Source organism: Dendrobium catenatum, unplaced genomic scaffold (assembly GCF_001605985.2).
Source record: "Dendrobium catenatum unplaced genomic scaffold, ASM160598v2 fragScaff_scaffold_756, whole genome shotgun sequence".
NCBI lineage: Eukaryota > Viridiplantae > Streptophyta > Magnoliopsida > Asparagales > Orchidaceae > Dendrobium > Dendrobium catenatum.
Window position 1 is genome coordinate 1,002,045 of NW_021319218.1, and position 15,712 is coordinate 1,017,756.

At 37.1% G+C, this 15,712-nt stretch overlaps 1 protein-coding gene across 2 annotated transcripts in view; it reads left to right on the forward strand.

The window, feature by feature from the left end:
• LOC110103029 (sprT-like domain-containing protein Spartan) overlaps nucleotides 1-15,712 on the forward strand; it is a 51,897-nt gene that overhangs the window by 23,153 nt on the left and 13,032 nt on the right. For both annotated transcript variants that reach the window (XM_028696520.1, XM_020831574.2), the window contains exons 2-6: nucleotides 8,191-8,349; nucleotides 8,431-8,497; nucleotides 8,572-8,652; nucleotides 8,780-8,895; nucleotides 9,486-9,562. In XM_028696520.1, coding sequence (XP_028552353.1) covers nucleotides 8,191-8,349; nucleotides 8,431-8,497; nucleotides 8,572-8,652; nucleotides 8,780-8,895; nucleotides 9,486-9,562 — 500 coding nt within the window. The remainder of the gene's footprint in view (nucleotides 1-8,190; nucleotides 8,350-8,430; nucleotides 8,498-8,571; nucleotides 8,653-8,779; nucleotides 8,896-9,485; nucleotides 9,563-15,712) is intronic.

The following is a 15,712-nucleotide window of genomic DNA, read 5'->3' on the forward strand; positions in this document are numbered from 1 at the left end:
CTCAATTGGATATTGAGGCGTTTTTCATTTGTGAGACGAGGCGTAAGCCTCAAGGCGTTCTGAGGCGTAAGCCTCAAAATTCAATAATTGTGTGAAGAGATAATAAAGATTAAAAGTTATTTTTTATATAATATAATAATACCAAAATAATATGTTAAAGAATGGAATATTAGTTTTTTATTGAACTATGAATACATATGAAAAAAATTGTACATGAAGTGACAAGTGATAAATTGCATGAAATAGAATTGAAATCCAAGAACAAAGTAACATAAAAATACAAGAATTGCATAAAAGTATCATATAACATTAAGCTTAACTTCAAATTCCTTCTTTCTCACTCCCTTACTCATCCACAATTAATTCTTAAAGAAAGCTAAAATAGTTGTCAACAACTCAGAAATCATCTGCACGGTCATTAGTGAGGGGTTTTTTATTGGAGTCATCATCATAACAAATTGGTCTCTCCTCTGCCTCATCCTGTGGAGTCCAAGTCTCACAATCGACTCCATTTATTTTAGTCATCTTCGTCTTTCCTAAATATTTGTCATCAATTTAATGATGAGTATTACTCTTAAATTTTTAGAGGTGGTTGTGGTAGTGTGTGGCTTTCAAGTGATCCGCGACGGTGGCTACGACAGTGGTGGTTGTGGCGAAGGCGATAGGCTACGGGACGAGGCAATCGTGAGGAAGTTATTGTGGCTCGGGGGTGCATTAAGGCATGATTTGTTTGGGGCTTTACTTCAGGATTTAGGTATATATATATATATATAGGGTGAGGTGTACCGCCTCACGCCAGTGAGGTGAGGTGTACTGCCTCACGCCAGTGAGGCGAGGCGTTTCTCAAGGCGGGCCTCAATTAAGGGTGAGTTTGGGACGGCGGCACCATTGCTTTGCTTTATAAAAAGTTATTAAACTGTCGTTTGGGAGATTGCGGCAGAACGACGTCAGAAAAAGTTTCGCGGCACATGGCTGCTTTTCGCGACCTTTCCTCATGTCCCGCGGTCCGCTGCTTTTTGCGGAAAAATGACGTAAATCTCCGCCCAAATAGGATGGGAAGAGCAAACAGGATGAGAAAGGGGTCGGTCTGGTGGAGTTGTGGCTAGGTTTGCGGATGGGAAGAGCAGGAGGCGTCGGAAGATGGGAGGGTGGATCGGAAGGTAGAGTCGGAGTTGGGCTTCAGAGGAGATCGAAGATGAATAAGCGTTGTGTTCGGAAAGAGGAAGAGGAGGTTTCGCTTGAGGGAATCGTGGACTTGGAGGCGGAACAGATGGCTGGACTTTGGCAATGGGGCTTCAACACTGGAAGAGGAAGATCAACTGAAAGTAGGCAAAGATCGGAGGGGGACTTCGATCGTTGGGGTCGGAGGACGATGCGCTTGCTGGCGCGGAGTTCCTTTCATGGGAGGAGGTTCTCCGCCGCCGCTCTCGGCGACTGAAGCAGTTGTATCAGTGCTATTGTAAGCAATATTGGGCGCTAATGGAGGAGATTAGGGTCAAGCATAGGGATTATTATTGGGAGTTTGGGAAGAGTCCGGTCAAGGAGGACAACGCTGCAAGTGGACTTGGAGTGGTAGTTGGGGAAGCGGGACTAGGGAATCCGGAAGGGGAAAATGGCAGTTCTTCCAGGTGTGAGAGAAAGCGATGCGCGTACATTGGGTGCAAGTCGAAGGCTATGCCGCTGACTAGCTATTGTCATCCTCACATTCTCTTTGATACCAAGCAGACGCTCTACAAGCCTTGCAATCATGTTATTAAGAGGTGAAAATGCGTTTTTTACTTGGATTTTCTATATTTTCCTGTTTCTTGTTCTTTTTCGCTTATTGCAAGGCTCTGATATTACGGTGAGCATTTTTTTCATCTCAATATATAAAGGTATAAAGTTAATTTATTCCTATATAGCTGCAGCACAGCAACTTGACAGTTGTACTTCCCAAACAAAATGTATTGCTTTCTGTACAACAATTTTTGAAAGCAGATTTATGTACAACAATTTTACAACCTACTTTACCGACAGCTGCAGCCGTTCCAAACGCACCCTAAGTTGAGGCGCAAGCCTCATAAAAAGGTTTGAGGCGTAAGCCTTGAGGTGTTCTTCAGTGGAATTGCGCAAAGGCGTGCCTCAAGACCAGCTTCATATTGCGCAATTTTAAACAATGATTGCATCTGCCTTGGCTTTATCAGGTTGTTAGACTTATGATTAGCTTGTGAATAATCATTGAGATGATGAAGATTTAAGCTTCTCCACAGTGGCCCAATGACCATGTATTATTAGTTTTTGTTTTTGACTCTGCTGGGTTGTTCGAAATTTGTAGTGCACATAATTACAGATTGAGATAGACTATTATTGTAATGGCCTCGCCACCTCTTTTCAAAGGTCACATTTGCCAAATTCTAAATCTCAGCTCTATCTGGTTCCAACAAACCTATTGTCAAAACTGAAGTAAAATAAAGTAAAAAAATGTATGATGATAACATTTGAGGCTCCTACTTGTGTGCCTTAAAAGTTGTATATGGGTAGACCACAATTCTATATTGTTATTGGACATCATTGAACTTGTTGCTTTGAGCTTGAGAAAGTGTGAGGGGAAGAGAAAAGAAAATTGTATTGAATTGACCGCACCTCCTTGCACCTAAATTGCTTAGGTCAACAAGCTCCAACAAAGTTTTCTTTCTCCTTAAATTAGGCATCATAACAATGTTTTGTCTAGGTTTCATAGTGGTCTCTATTTATGACCTTTATTAGCTCTCAAAATGCTTGAAGTATTTTTATTAGTGGATGGGAGATCCAAAGTATTCCTAAGAGATATGAGATTAATACCTCCACTCTTTTCAGTTTAGAATGATCATAAATTCTAGAGAATTTTGATCTTAGAGAACCGGGTAATGAGTTTCCATATTAAAAATCATGAGCAATTTGTCCAATAATTTTTATAAGTTGATGGGTCTCATCGGGGTTACAAACTTTTTGGATAATCTTAAGGCACATCTAGACTTCTTCGGATCCCGCATAGGGTCTCATCGCCCTTGCTCTTTTAGCGTGGCTAGCAAGGTTTAAAATTGCGTAATTAAGCCTCGAGGCTGTTTTGGTCCGTGAGGCGAGGCGTAAGCCTCGAGGCGGTCTGAGGCGTAAGCCTCACAGACACAGAATTGCGTAAATGAAAAATTAAGGATTTTACCAGGAAAATAATAGCAATATTTTATCTTACAATAAAAACATCTAAATGATATATGAAAATAGTGGAAAGTAAGAAAGTAGATGCAATAAAATCATGTCCTAAAGTACAAAATCACAAAATATTAGTTTAACAAAACTCCCAAAGTACAAAGAACAAAAAAATGCAATTATATCCCATCACTAAATGGGTCTTCAAGGGAATTTTCTTCTCCAATTGTACTATGAATGTCATATCATCATCATCTTCAATATGACTCACTTTTCTCTTCCCTGTTCAATAAGAGAAAAGATCATTATCATGTTAATTACTCACTTGACATAAATGTAATGTAATAGCATATAAGTTGTATAAGAACTGAATAAAGTGTCTTGCATTTACCAAAATAATTATACCTGGAGACCGTTTGGAAATGGTTGCTTTTGCTGCATTCAAACCAAAAAAACCCTCTTTATTCCGGAATAGAACAAGTTATAAATTTGTAAGCTCCCTATCTGCCTGCTCCGGTATTAGTCTTTCCATACAATGATATAGACTAAGCTTCACCTCACCTATATATATAGTGGAGGAAGAGCCCTTTCCACTCTCGCTCCCAAAATAAGCGCCATGTTCAACCCTATCATCAAATTGCTCCTGTTGCAAGTGTTTAGTCGTGGTACTTTTCTTTATATAAGCAATAATTTCCTCCTTCACCTTTCCTGGCACATTTGCACAGGGTGCTACATTTTTGTGCGAGCATGATAGGTGTTCCTTCATGCGGGTAACACCTCCTTTCACCACTTTATCGCAAAAATTACATTTCAAATAAATATAGCTCTTCTCTCCGCCACCAATGTCAACTTGTACACTATATTTCCAAGAAGGGTCCCTCCGCAATGACGAAGACCCCTTTTCCTTGCCTCTAACCATGATCCCTAATGAAAGAATTCAAAATCACACAAAATAATTCAAAAAATTTAAAACCCTAGAATTTCTTTCACTTCAAAAATCTAACCAAAAACTAAAAAAAATACCTAAAATCGTTTGTGGACTTCTCCTACACGGCGGCTGGACACTTCAAGTTCGCCGAAGAGAGGCGGCGCCAGCGGGAGAGGCGGCGGGAAGGGTGGCCGACCGTGCGGGATCTTCTTTCGCGAACAGGAGCTTGCGGGCGGAGCGTTATTGGGAAAAGCCTGGGCCGAACGGGTGTAGGAAAAAAAATGAGTCATTTTAAGGTGGGGCCATTTGGATGAGGCGTACGCCTCACTCATAATTGCGCAATTGAGGCGCGCCTCACACAGGGTGAGGCGTACGCCTCTTCCAGGCTCCAAATTGCGTGCGCCTCGAGGTGCCTTTGGGAAGAATTGCGCATCTTGTTGCGCAATTTTAAACAGAGGTGGCTAGGAGTGACAGATGGGGTAGTTGTGAGTCACGTTGTGCCATTTTGATATTGTGGAGGTGCTTGCAATATGCTTATTGTCCCATTGACTCATGACTACATTCAAGAACATTAGCATGGTTCTCACTTTGGGTTTGCAGATTGAGGTGAGGGAGGTAGATTCAAAGTGGACCAAGGATCAATATTGGACTTGTTGGAGTTAATTAGGATCAACTAGTGTTGGCTTTAGTTTAAACATATTATACTGATTCTTGGCATATCTAGTGACTTGTTGTTGGAACCACACTCAAGAGTGTTAGTGTGGGCTTCATTTTGGGTCTACAAGCTGTGTTTCAAGGCAAACTCAAACAGGCTTTCAATTGTTGAGGTCGGACTATAATATAAGATAATTGTATTGTATATATCATACATTCCACTCCATTTATAGGACTCAACAATGCTGTGCACTATGAAAAGTCTTAGTGTAAACCTCTTATTGGTTCAATATTCTATCATCACTAATAATTGTTATTCTTAGCATTGTTGTAAAAGATTCTTACCATGATCTAAATACCACTTTGTGAGTTTTTTAGAAGAATTATCATTCACTACGGTTATGACGACGGTCCCCCTTCTCCCCTCTTAATTCTAGTTCTAGGCTTTTTTGCTTCATCATAATACCCCAACCCCAAGGGAAAATCCCTGATATTGTTACACTAATCAAAACTTGAAACAATATCTTAATTAGGGTTATTCAGAGATACTAGTTTTATCTAGTAACATATTGTTAAAACAATGCATATTTTCATCATCATCATTGCACATAATTTTCTTATATGCATTCCTCTGTACCCCTTCAGCAATTATTCTAGGAACTATGGGTTCTATTTTAGGCTTAGGAATGTTTTTATACAATGGTTTATTAGTATTAAGTGCATATTTCAATTTCCGTCATTTCCAGTACCTGTGATCGTTTTCAAGAGGTTTAATTCTATTAGTTACACTTAACCCAAGAAGCTTATATTTATGGTTCATCCAAGGCACCATCCCCCAATGTTTAATGAAGACTTCTTCTAAAGTTATAGCTAACAAATAATTAAGTTACACAGTGAAATAGTCAATTTCACTCATTGTAATATGATGTTATATGCAGCTAGGTAAAATATCCACCACCATGGTAAACTTTGGCCAAAGTAATTATCTTCTTACAAATATTGACAACATAAACAGCTAGATAAACATAAAAGTGGAGATTGAGTTAACAAAAAGCCCTAATTCAGTAATATAACATGAAGGAATCCTAACATAGTAATCAAGTAGAATTGAACAGACAATACGACCAAATCAATAGTAATGAAGGATGCATGAACTCTACTAGTATTATGCAAATGAAGACAATAATGTTGATCCAACACACAATAAATCACACTAAAATCAGCTAAACCGAGAAATTTTCAAATTTACAAGTATCCCTTAAGATGATGTTGTTTGAAAACCTTATGAAAATGCCTCATACGTGTGATTTGTCTCCTCTACTCAAGTCCCCTGAAACCCTAGATGATGAGAAAAAGATGCAGATTCAAGGTGAAGGATGGGAGGGAAACCTAGTTAATTGAAGCCTTAAAGGGTGAAAAAAGGAAGATGCGTCGGTAATGGATAATAGTGGAAAAACAATTGTTTTAGAACCCTAGGGGAGAAGGAATCAACACAATATAGTCTCCAGGAGAAAAATAATGGAAATGCACTTGAAGCAAAGTGGCATGTTTAGATAGGAAAAGAATGTCTTTTGCACTTACTCCATCTCTTGAAAGATTGTCTTCGTATTTAAACCCCATAGAGAGTTATGTGCTCATTATGATAAATTATTAATGTAAAGTGAATTACTCTTTAAAACTATTATTTCTTTGGATATGGAGTTGATAATTTTGGCTTTAGATTCATGAATGGTCAAATTCAAGAAGTTATGGATTCTTATGTTCACTAAAATTGTTATATATATGAAGGCATTGCATGTAATGCCACAACTTAGGCCTCCAAAAGTGAACTGGTTGAGCTTAAGGAGATTTTTAAAGATGTGTAAGAGAAAAGCCAGATGATTTATAAGTGTTAAGTTAGAATTGTATGCACCTATGGTGCAGTTGAGTAGATATCAAAGAGTGTTTAAACCTATTCATAGATATATTTTTAATATTATATAATTCTAGTTACTGTTAGTGAACTTGTTTGTTTTGAAGAAACAATAAATGTTGAAAATTTTGTCGAGTACGCTGATGAGAGTTGATAATGAAAGCAGAGGTAGAATTCTTAAATTAATAATATTTGTATATAAGTAAAACAATGAAAGGATAAGAAGTCATTGAAGAATGAATGTATTTTCGAGATCAAGGAAGAGCACAATGGAAATAAATGGTAAAAATCAAGGCTATTGATAAAAGGATTTTAGGAAAAAGGAAGGTATTAATTTTAGTGAAATTTTCTCTTATTATTAGGCTACTATCGAGTATAGTACCTACATAAATTTTATATTTTAAGCAATTAGATGTTGTGGTAACATTTCTTCATGATAATTTAGAGGATATCTACAAAGTGCAGTATGTAGGCTTAACAGTTCCTAAGAAAGAAAACCTTATATGTAAATTGAATAACGGCTTGTACGGATTAAAGAAGGATCCTCATCAGCGGTACAAATTTGAATAATTTGTGTCAAATTTTCATTATTAGATGCAATGCACATTGTTGTTTCTATATCATCAGAGTTGGTAAGAGTGATATCAAGAAATTTAAGGAACAATTTTCAAAAGAATTTGACTTGGACTTTTGAGATGCAAAGAAAATTCTCATGGTGAGAATAACATGTGATAGAGTGAATAGTACATTGAAGCTATCTCAAGTTATTTATATCCAGAAAGAGTTATGCAGAGTTAGTATGTTAAAAGTGAAATCAGTAAGTATTTATTGGGCTAGCTGCTTTTAACTCTCAAAATAACAGTTTCCTAAACTAATGAGAGATATAACATATGCCCAAATTTTCTTGTCATTGCGGGTATTTTCTGATGTTGATTTGGGTGCTGATCCGAATACCTAAAGAAATATGATGACATGATTTATCCCTACTCTGAATGTGTTAGCAATCAGTTTGATATAATAGTTGTAGACGAAAGTGGCAGTCTTAACCAAAGCAGCAAAAACCTGTTGTAATTATCGACGATGATAAAGAAATGATTTGGCTTAGCTTGTGATAGCTAGAGTAATGCATGTGCATCAAAAGAAAACATATAGTATTTGGGGGAAAAGAATGTGATCCTTGAAATTGAACTACTGAAAAATGCCTTGCATGAGTTCCTGATGTTTCTTATTATTTATTTGTTCATTAATATATTTAATTAGATGTTTTTTTCCAAGATGTGCTCCAAATCTGTTTCAAAAGTTTTCAGCATTTTTGAGTAACTTCTTGTTAACGCATTTGCATGGTATGCTATGCATCTGATGGCTTATAACAACTGAAATAATTCCTACGCATTTATATTTAATCAAAACTCAACTATATAGTAACTGCTGGTGATAGAAAGTGGACAATTCATATCTCGTTGTCTTTTCGTGCTGCTTTGCTACATAGATTTTTTATCGGATTACCATGGACTTTACCTTTGCACTGCAGTATGCCAGCTTCCTGTGATTGTATAGAAGAAGGTCTGTGTGAGATACAGTTGTCAGTGCCCTTGCTGAAATCTCGCTCTTCTACTGATTTAAAGAACATTTTATTGCATGAGATGATTCATGCATTCTTGTGGATTATACATAAAAACAATAATCACAGGTATCAGGTCCTTTTTTATTGAATAAAGTTTCATGATTCTTAGGTTTTTCTTTTGGATATAATTTTGTTCTGTTTGTGCAGTGAACATGGATCCAAATTCTGGAACATAGCAAATTTAATCAACTCCAACCATAAGGATGATGATCAGGTCCACTAGACTTCTAGTAGTATAATTTAATTCCAGTGATGAATTGCTTGTTTATTTCTTTGTGATATCTTCAGAGACCCTCTAATGGTTACCGTATCACTGCCCATCATGGCTTCCAGAATGAAGAGGATACTCATGATGCTCACCTATGGATGGTAAAATATATTTATATTTTTTCCTCTTAAATGCGAGGAATGCGCCCAATGTACTGTAGTATTCTTTTATATAAAAGAAAATATGATGAACGTTATTTTATCATCTATTATTGGGCTTGCTTTGCAGTGTGCATCTTGTGGGGATTTTAACAAGGGAGGAATGAATGGAGAACCTTCACCTAGTGACTGCTTTGAAAATAATGGCGGTGATGACTGCGGCAATATTTTATGTGGATGGCATAGGTAAGATCTCGAAGAAATATCCTTATTTTATTGGAAGTGGTTGATTCAAATTATGTTGGAAGAGTTGCGTGTTTGTTTGCATATTCATAGAAAGCCCTTAGGTAGGCATTAATCATCATGCATTCCTAGCATCAGGCTACGTGCTGACTCAAACAAAAATGAAAGAAATGATCTACTGGCCATGAAGTGATGGATGATAGTGTGGTATGCAGTCTAATGATAATTGTGTGAGTTGATTGAGAGATGCACCTTTGAACAGTTCCTGTAACAATGCCTTGACTACCAATAACAGTGGAAGTTGGGCTAGACAACACGGGTAAATAGGTGCCCAAACTTATGTAGAATGCTCTAATTACATTATCTTCCTTGCCTTTATAAATAGCTTACCAAAGGAAAGGCCATTTTTTAGTGACAAAGGCTGCTTGTGGTAACACTGGCACGCTACTCTCCAGATTTCATGAATGACAGCTTGATGCATCATATCTTTGTTCTTTCCATGACCTGCCTGTTTGCTTGTTGCATTTGCTGAGAATCTTGAGATAATTATAGTATGAAATTTTCTTTGAAGAATGATTTACCTACTTTTGCAGGCACAAGAAGTTATGCCCTGGCCAATATGAAAAAGTAGTTGATGTCTCTGCATTCAAAAACAAAGGAAAGTCTATAGGTGAGACACTTGACTTATTTTGTAGGGATGATTTTCAGTGTAACATGCAAATCTTGGTTATTACAAAACAAACAGCTAACTATTTTTATTTACAATAATACCATCCAAATGTGGAAGTGCGTAACAGAACCCATATTTTTTTATTTTCATTAAACTTTCAATGAGTTTGCTAGTTAATTTTTTACTTGGGTGTTAGATATATAAATAAGAAAGATTTGGATGATATGTACATAAAATTTTATATTTAAAATTAGTTATAATAAGTTTATCATTCTTGATGTTATGAATATTATGAGTTCCATTATTATTTTCTTGTGGATCATGCTTAATGTTACACCTAATATGACTGTACAATTACTGATAACGAGCAACATGGTGAAAATTGATAAGCGAGTTCAATAGGTGAGATGTAGAGAAAGAGGAGTTGACTTCAGAAATCCAAATTTTATCCTAGCGTCAATTAATCAAATAATTCCTAACACATGATTGGAACCCCTTACATAGACTTATGGTGTAAACTATTAAGTTTCAGTCTTTGAGAGATTGAGATGGAGTCATGTTTTACGGGTTGAAAAATAGAAGAAAAAGAGAAAGTATTGTATTGAGGTTGACTACAAGGAGGTAGAGAGAGGAAATTGCAAAGAAGAAACTAAATAGGGATTTGTAGCGATTTTATGTATTGAACCAACATCCACTCCATAGTAAACAAAAAGAATATCCACTATATTGACAAATAATGTGCTATTTGAGATGTTTCCCAACGGTCATTGAGCTTTTTGAATTCTTTGTTATGGGATGAGAAGAGAAGAGTGAATTACTACAAGGAGAAATTAAACCCGAGAAGAAGTGTACGCTATTTGTATTATATCAACAGAAGAAAAAGAGAGAAGACGACACTCAAGTTTTCTTAACAAAGATGAGACGAGGAAGTGTATGATATTTTCCTACATTGCTAGGCACCCTCAAGGTCGACTCACCCAGTGATGATATGGATGGTCTTGATAATTTGCACAACCTTTTCTGGAGTGGTGTTGGGTTGCCTCGGCTATGACTCTTTGATATACATTATATCCTTTCGGGAATGAGCTAAGTCCCTTAGCTGGCATTCATTAATTTTTTTTTTTAGGGTGGGGGGGGGCACATACATACCACTAGATTATTTTGTATTTACATATCAAATACTTGTGTTTATATTTACTTGTATGGTATCTGAGCATCTAAATGTCATCAAAACTGTGTATTTCACTTTAGATAAGTTTTTGTTAGTGATATTTTTAAATTTTATTTAAAGATTATGATATTATATACCTAAAATAAATATTTAGGTTTTAGACATAAATACATAATATTTAATGGTATGTATGTAAATCCCCTAAATTTTTCGAAGATGGCCTGTAGAACTCAGGAATGCAGCTATGGTACAAACAGAACTTGGATTTATCCCTTCAACTCCCTTCTTCATTAGAGCAAACCAGCTGTAGTAATCTCTTTTTGAATGACCTTCATTATGGTCTAATGATCAGTTCAGAGGTAAATGTATCTCTCACGACATGATTGAGGCAACTAGTGTGGCTTCTTGGACTTCTACTATTGGTAGTTGTTATATTCGTAGCCTTTTCTCTGAGTGAAATCCTTTTTTTTTGGCACTTCGTCTTGGGATGGGGTGTGGTGTACCCTACTTGGTTTTCTATAGATAATATTTTTTTATGAGAGAGCGGAATGTGGTTATGGAAGACAACTCAAATTCTCATAGAAAAACTTTGGCACTTATAAACTTAGCTGCTTTCCTGAGTAGCTCCTCTATGGTGGCAAGAACGTTCCTAGCAAGAAAAAAATTGAAGTCACGTGATTAGACAACTAGAACAAAAGTATCATTGTTGATCGATTTATTGCCATCCATAACATAATGGGTGGCCTTCGTAAAACATGCGAAATAATCATGAAGGCTCTCTCCCTCAAATCGCTTCATGTAAACGGGTGACTTGAAAATTTTTAGAGGCATTTTTGAAGCAAAAACCGAGAAAGAGGTAGGATAACTCAGAGGAGTAAAGTCCATACACATACATATAGTTGAACCATCGACTTGTAATGTCTTTAAAGGTGTTGGTGAAAGATGATATTTTGTAGTGCCTTAAGATTTTGTATAGAGAAATGATATTCTTGAAGGTATTCAAATGGTCAGAATAATTGATTGTGCCTTTGGACAACACTAGTTGGTTTGCTTTAAGTTTTAAAGGGATGACCATGTTTGAGATCTCAGTTGAGAAGAGATTATGATGAGTATGAGCAGTAGCATGGGGTGAAGGAGATGAAACCTCACAGATTTGGATTATTTGGGCCAATTTAGTGAGCAAGGTGATCTATTTGGTGGACGACCTTAATTTATAAATGGAGTTAACATGGGTAAAAGAGGTATTATTGCTATAGGAATTTCATGGGTTCAAGATGGGTAAAGGGGGAGATTCACTTGGAGTTGAAATTTGTGTTGGTTTTTTATCTATCATAACTCTCTCACATCAAGTAGTGATAGAATTTCTTATAGATGGCGAGCCCAAGATAAAATTTTATGAGCAAAAGAGGTTTTGATCACTTTAGTGAGCAAGGTTGTTTGTTGGAGGCCCTTAGTTCGTGAATCGAGTTAGTTTGGTAATAAAAGTATTATTACCATAGGAATTTCATGGGTTGAAGATGGGTAAATATGATGCACCGACACGCCTCTTAAAGAGGGTATACAGTGTTGGACACGGACACGTGTCGACACGGCATGGACACGTGTCCGACACGGCATTGGAGTGTCGCAATTTAAAAAATTAAAATTAAAATTGGACCCGTGTCCGGTTATTAAATGATAAAATCGTTCGTTCTATTTAGCCTTTTCCGTGAACTAGAAGCCCTATTTTTTCGATCCATGATAGAAATCTTCTAGGGCGGACTGGGAGAGCTCGCAGTCGAAGCCAAACGGAGCCCGCTGCCTTCGCTTCTGATTCCTTCGTCATCTTTGCTCGAGCCGAGGCCAAGCAAACTCGTCTTTCACATTCCTTCATTCTTGTGTGATTTCTGCAGTCATCTGAGGCAAAGTTCGCAATCAAGGCCAAACAGAGCACCTTATGCGCGCAAGAGAGCCAAGACCTGTAAGTGGATTTCGCCATTTCTTCTCTTCATTTTTGAAAAGCCTAATGTTCATGCTCGGTACCGCTCAGTACATGCTCGGTACCGCTAGGTATATGCTCGGTTTTGCTCAGTACATGCTCGGTACCATTCAGTACATGCTCGGTACTGTTCAATATATGCTCGGTACTGCTAAATACTTGCTCGGTACCGCTCAATACATGCTCAGTACTGCTTAATATATGCTCGGTACCGCTCAGTACATGCTCGGTACCGCTCAGTACATGCTCGGTACTGCTCGATATATGCTCGGTACTTGATGCGATCAAAAAATATAGGGGGCCTATATTTTTTTATCACAAAAAATTATGCGATCAAAAAATATAGGGGGCCTATATTTTTTTATCACAAAAAATTAACACTACTCTACTACGTTAAAAGACTAACAAGACAAAAAAGTTTGCAAGAAAGCAAACTCTTACATTTCAATTTAAGCTAAGAAATAGAAACTTACAATCAAACTACGACTCGTACAAATTAAATGACAGACACCCTAAAATGATGTAAGCAAAAAATATAGGAGACCCTATATTTTTTGCTTAACAAAAATAAAGACTTTACTGGGTAATAGAAAAGACACTAAAATGAGACAAATTGGACAAAACAAACTTTAATATTATAAAATAAAGACTAACAAACTTTGACTCAAATGACTCAAACAAGACACCCTAAAATTGCTTCACTTGAGAAGAGGGATATAGGTGGAGTGGCACTTGCGGAGAGACGAAAGATATTAGAAGCCCGAGAAGAAGGGTGGAAAGAGCCCGCATGATTTCCGGAGGGGATGAGAAAGAAGGGTGGAAAGAGCCCGCAGGATTTCCAAGCAACCCGCAGGTTAACAATTTTTTTTCAAAAATCACATATCACATAACTACTCTTTAAAACATTACAATACATCTCATATTTATAGGTATGAGAATATGAAAAGACACATTACATTAATTCAAACACATTAATCTAAGCATTAAAACATATAAATCCTCCCCCCCCTTGCTCACGGAAATCAGCCCCAAACTAGAAGAGCAGCCGTGGGAGCCAAGGAGGCCACGCGGAAACCAAGGGGCACGGCCACGGGAAAAGAGCCCAGGCACGGGAAAACCAGCAGCCGGCCAGAGTTCCAAGAGGCAAAACGCAAAATACGAAAAGCCAAGGAGGAAGCCAAAGGGCCACCTCATGGAGAAAAGAAAATCTTGGAATTTCAAAGGCCGGTTTGGAATTCCAAGAGACAAACATAAAAAGCATAAAAGACATTAATTAAAAGATAATAAATGAACTAAAATGTTAGCTCATAATGAGCTAACCCTTAGTTCAATAATTGAATTAAAGCCAGCTCATAAATGAGCTAAAAGTTCAGCTCAAATATGCTAAACTACTAGACTCAAGGGAAGACAAAATTTGATTTATTTTGGACTCATGTTGACCCCCCTTTGTCTACATCAGTACTGCTCAATATATGCTCGATACCACTCAGTATCTTCCCATACAAATAATAAACGAACTTTAAAAACAAGCAGAACTTCAAAATTACTCTTATAATAAAATTTTGCTCCGGGGGCAGGAAACCCCCGCAGGGGCGCTGCCCCTTGACCCCACGACCTGATCGGGCAGGTCGAACCCCGCCAGGGGGCAGCGCCCCCTTGGACCCCCGGCAGACCGATATATTGTTATATTCATGTTGTGTTATTATTAGGATATTTTGATTTCACTTCATATCAATTTAATTTAATGTATTCATATGTATGATTGGTTTGTTAGCAAAATGGGTTCTGCTGCTGGCGGAGTGGATTAGGTGAAGGTTCAAAAGTGCCATCTGTAGAAACTGATAAGCCGTTATGGATTCATGTTAGAAAGTTAGGAAAAACATTTGAAGGAGGAGGGAATGTGTCATTCAAATGCAATTATTGTGGTAGCACCTACAAAGGATCTTATTCTAGGATGAAGACACATCTACTTAAAATTTATGGCCATGGAACAAAAATGTGTCCTAAGATTACTACATCGCAGTTGATTGAAATGAACAGACTAGTTGATGAAGCTGAATCTAGGATCCAAAGGACACTCCCTAAATAGATGCATTTGCCATCTACTCATGGCTCATCCCACACTTCTTCCTCATCTGTGAGAGTTGATCAAGCTTTATCATTTAGAAGTGAAGGATGTGAAACAAAGAAAAGAAAATGAGTAGCCAATAGTCCTCTGGAGAAGGCTTTTAATTTGCATCAACGAGAGGAATTGGATGGTGAAATAGCAAGGATGTTTTTTTTAAGCGGGACTTCCTTTCAACCTTGCAAGGAATCCTCATTGTAAAAATGCATTCATTTTTATATGTAACAACAACCTCGCAGGATATATTCCACCTAGCTACAATACATTAAGATCGAAATTATTGGAAAGAAAAAGGAGTGTGGAAAGAAAAAGGTGTTAGTTTGGTGTGTGATGGTTAGACATATCTTCAAAGAAGACCCCTTATTAATTTCATGGCCGTTACAGAGAATTACCCAATGTTCATTAAAGCAGTGAATTGTGAAGGAGAATACAAAGATAAACATTTTATTGCCAATTTGATTAAAGAGATGATAGTCATGATCGAGCTTTCAAATATTGTGCAGGTTATTACAGATAATGCACTGGTGTGTAGAGCTGCAGGATTATTGGTGGAGCAAATTTATCCCCATATATTTTGCACACATTGTGTTATGCACACTTTAAATCTTGCTCTAAAAAATATTTGTGCAGCAAAAAATAAAGAGGCTAATGAAATCATCTATACTGAATGCCATTGGATAACAGTGGTTGCAGATGATGCTATTCTTATCAGAAATTTTATTATGAATCATTCGATGAGGCTTTCAATGTTTAATGATTTCTCCCACTTGAAAATATTAGCTGTTGTTGAAACTTGTTTTGCCTCTGTAATAATCATGTTGAGAAGATTCAAACAAATTAAAAATGCTCTTCAATCTATGGTGATTAGTGAGAAGT